General features: G+C 65.8%; 1 protein-coding gene across 2 annotated transcripts in view; it reads right to left on the bottom strand.

The window, feature by feature from the left end:
- The window catches only part of LOC101637936 (striated muscle enriched protein kinase), a 43,760-nt gene that overhangs the window by 9,242 nt on the left and 30,690 nt on the right, over nucleotides 1-3,828 (bottom strand). For both annotated transcript variants that reach the window (XM_004701805.3, XM_045297557.1), the window contains 4 exons: nucleotides 3,545-3,587; nucleotides 2,583-2,651; nucleotides 383-2,336; nucleotides 33-164 (listed from right to left, as the gene is read on the bottom strand). In XM_004701805.3, the coding sequence (XP_004701862.3) occupies nucleotides 33-164; nucleotides 383-2,336; nucleotides 2,583-2,651; nucleotides 3,545-3,587 (2,198 nt within the window). The remainder of the gene's footprint in view (nucleotides 1-32; nucleotides 165-382; nucleotides 2,337-2,582; nucleotides 2,652-3,544; nucleotides 3,588-3,828) is intronic.

The raw sequence follows: 3,828 nt of genomic DNA, 5'->3' as shown, positions 1-3,828 counted from the left end.
GGTAGGGCCCTCACCCTGCAGGGCCCCATTACCTGAGTCACTGCGCACGTACTGCTGACCCAAGTCCTCCTGGACGCTGGCAGAGAGGTTGGGCTGGGACTGCCCCTTGTCTTTCCGCAGCCGAGGCAGGCCCCAGCGGAGCCGGCTCCGGCCTTCCCCTGAAGCTGCGAAGACCCAGGCCCAGGAGCACATGCCTGCTCAGTACCAGGAAGCCCTGCCCCCTCCCCACCACCACTCCCATCCCCACCAGCCTGGCCCCTGCAGCCCCTCACATCTATCTGCAAGGCTCCAAGGCCTCGATGCTCTCTACTCTTTCCCACCCCCACGCCCCCTCCCTTCTCCGGCCTCTGCACCCTCTTCTCCCTCCATCCATATTCCTCACCGGAGGAGCCTGAGGCGGCGCTGGCCTCGGAGCCCAGGGACTCCGCTGATGGCGTGGTGGCGCCGGTCTGCGCAGCCAGCTGGTTGTGCGGGATGCCCAGGCGCCGCAGACTCTCGCCCTCCGACGTGGCCCTGCGCAGCCGGCCGAAGAGCGGCGTGCTGCGGCCCGATCCGCCGCCCGTGTCCTCGCTGCTACCGCTGCGCTGCAGCCTGCTCGACAGCCGCTCCAGCGTGGAGCTGAGCCGCCGGCGCACCGCCAGCACCGGGGAGCCCCGCGCCGAGCTGCCGCCCTCCGAGCTCTCCCCGTCGCCGCCGCGGCTCTCCCAGGCCGGGTGGCGCTGCGCGGGCGGGGTCCGCCGCAGCCGCTGGGACAGCGACAGCGAGAGGCGGCGGACCAGGCCGGGCTCCCCGGCAGCCCTGAGGTCCTGCACCGAGCGCGAGCGCTCTGGCCGTCGCACCAGCTCAAGCGGGGTCCCAGCCGGGCTGGGCCGGTATATGCCGTCGTCTTCCTCGGCCCCGCGGAAGGGACCGCGCTCCTCGGAGCGCGAGCGACTCAGCAGCTTCAACCCTCGCGACAGGGGCGACTCGCGGCTCCGCTTGAACTTGGCCTCGAACACGGCCTCTGACTCCAGGTTCTGGACGCTGGTGCTCAGGCTGCTGCCCGGTCTTGGGGGCACCGTGGGCACCCGGACTTTCTCGGCTACCCCTGGGGTCACCCTGACTGTTGGCACCCGCTTCTCGGGGATCCCGGGGGGTGGGGAGGCCACCCTGGCAAACACGGCCGCGTGGGGTTGGGCCTCCTGGGGGGGCGCTGGGGCGTGGCCGGGCACCTGGAGCGACTGCATGATGTGGGCATAAGGCGTGGGCGGCGGCGCAGGGCTCTTGGGAGCCGCAAGGGGCTGCGCAGGCTGGGCCACCCGGACTGGCTCCGGGTCTGGCCCTGGGACCTTGTCTTGGACGGGCTGGGGTGCCGAGGACGTCTGGACATCTCCGGGCTTGGTAGCAGGGGGTTCTGCAGGTTTGGGGACACTGGGCTTGGAGGCCCCAGACCCCGCTGGACTGGGTGGCTGGGCCTCGCTGAGGGCCGACAAGGAGGGCGACTCCTGCAGTTTCCGAGCCCCGAGACGGGCCACAGGGATCTCCAGGGGCGCCCCTGCGCGGCGATGCCGGCCCCGGGGCTCCGACTCCCCCTGCGAGAAGCTGCTGCTCTTCTGTAGGCCCCGGGCCTCAGGCGGAGGCTGGTGCTGGGGTGCCGCCTCGCTGGAAGCCGCCCGCGCCAACCTGGGGTCCCGGGCTCGGCCTCCCAAGCTCTCTAACAGGGGGCCCCTGAGGCCGCTGACCTTGCCGTCCTCGGGGCCTCCCCGAAGTAGCCGCTGGCGCAGGGCCTGCAGCCTCTGGGCATACTCGCCCTCTCCCAGGCCGCCCCGGGCCAGGCGCGTGGCCCCCGGGCTGGGGCTCCGGCGCTGCGGCAGCTCCACAGACGCCGCCTTGTGCAGGCCCCGGCCCGGTTCCCGCGGCCAGGCCTGGGGCAGGGCACTCTCAGCTGAGCTGCCCCTACGGAGCTCGCCCCGCCGGGGGATGGGCCCAGCAGGGGACTCCTGGCCTGGGGAGGGGAGGGCCTGGGGGCTGGAGGTCTCCTGGTCCTCAGAGGGGACCTTTCCATGCTCCTGCCAGTCCATGGGGGCCCCAGCCCCTGCCTCTGGGGTCACCAGGGCTTCATCCTCAGTGGGAATGTCGGTGAGGGACACCCGGGAGCCAGAGAACTCAGGCTGTAACGGTCGGGGCACCGAGGGCAGTTCCTCCAGCTCTTCCTCCTCTGAGTCTGAAGAGGAGGAGAGCCCCCCACTGGGGGGCGAGCGTCTGGGCACAGCCACCCACACCCTCTCCGGGGGTGCCCGCAGCAGCTCGGGGATGGAGCGCAGTACCAGGTGGCACTTGTAGCTGATCTGGGAGCGCTGGAGACAAAGCACTAGAGTCAGGCCTAGGACACCCCAGGGCAGAACTGACCCACCCAAGGACACCCTGATTCAGACCTAGCCCCTGGGGAAAAGGTCTAAGAGAATAGTGGGGGAGCTGGGAACTGAGGAAATAAAAATGGGGTGGAAGGCTAGATGTGCAGGAGATGGGGACACACGAAGGCAAAGTTAGGGAGACCCAGGGAAGGGTGCAAGGGGCAGATGCAGGGCCTACGTACAACTCACCTGCCACCTACGCCGGGAGAGGAACAGCTTCAGGTGGTCTGTACTAACCTCCGCACCCTGGGCCTGGGCCTGTGAACCGGGGGAAGAGGGCCCCTCAATACCTCCAGGGTGGCAGTGGACAGAGAGCAGTGCCCAATCTGTGCTCCAGGGGGTCCTCTGCCCTGGGTCTGTCATGACAACTCTAAATTCCCCAGAACCTTAGGCAGAAGCTTGGGGGGCTGCCTTCTGACACCCCACAGGGAGCTTGCGGCAGAACTCCAGGGTCTGGGCTCCCAGGGGCCTGGGATCTGATGCAGGGGTGTCAGGCACATCGGGTAGGCTCCTAGCCTGTCTCCTAGGACCAGAGCCCCAGAGCCATCGGTGGTCCAGAGCAGGCCACAGACTTCCCTCAGGTGCCACTCAGACACTCTTTTGGAATGATAGGGGGCTCTGACTTCAAGGACCTGAGCCATCAAAGCCTCACCCTTCAGCTGACTGAGCACAAGGCTCAGTGGACAGGCTGTGCAGTCCCTGAACTCCTGGGGCCCCAGGGTGCCTGGGGTGTGCAGATGAGCACCCTGCCAACGTGAGGTGCTCACACCCAGCCCAACAACCACAGTGCCAGGGGGCCAGGGCAGGGCTGAGGTGGGCGCACAGGACTCAGGAGCTCCAGGGCTGGTTTGGAGAATAGTAAGTGGGGGAAACCTAATGAGAATCCCCAGAATGAAGCCTGGGGCAGGGTTCCTGTCCAGACCCTGTCCTTTACAGGCCATGACACCCCAACTCAATCACGGATGAGAGCCTCAGCTTCCTTCTCAACCAGATGGCCAGGATACGGCCTCTGCAGAGCGATCTCGCAGAGTTTATAGGTCACAGGTGTGAGGGCCCGCCCCTGCCCGCCCCCCATACTCAATCCCACCAAGCTGTGAATAAATTCTCCTCCACCCCCATCCTTGTACCCCCTACTTTTGCGAGGGACTCACTTTGAACCATGGATGCTCTAGAGTCTCCTCTGCTGTTGGCCTCCTGGAAAACAAGAAGGATTAAAGAAGGGTCCAGGGGCTTACTCACTCACTCACTCACCCCCTCACTCATTCATGCAGTCAGTCAGTTACTCACTCATTCGTTCATACAGTCTCTAACTCATTCATGCAGTCACTCATTCATTCAGCCATACAGTTACTCATTCATTCATGCAGTCACTCATTTATGTAGTCACTCATTCATTCATGCACTCATTCATTCATTCATACAGTCTCTAACTCAT

Source organism: Echinops telfairi, unplaced genomic scaffold, assembly GCF_000313985.2.
Source record: "Echinops telfairi isolate 266 unplaced genomic scaffold, ASM31398v2 ScPeMD7_3;HRSCAF=10, whole genome shotgun sequence".
Classification (NCBI taxonomy): domain Eukaryota; kingdom Metazoa; phylum Chordata; class Mammalia; order Afrosoricida; family Tenrecidae; genus Echinops; species Echinops telfairi.
This window is presented reverse-complemented; position numbering and strand designations above follow the sequence as displayed.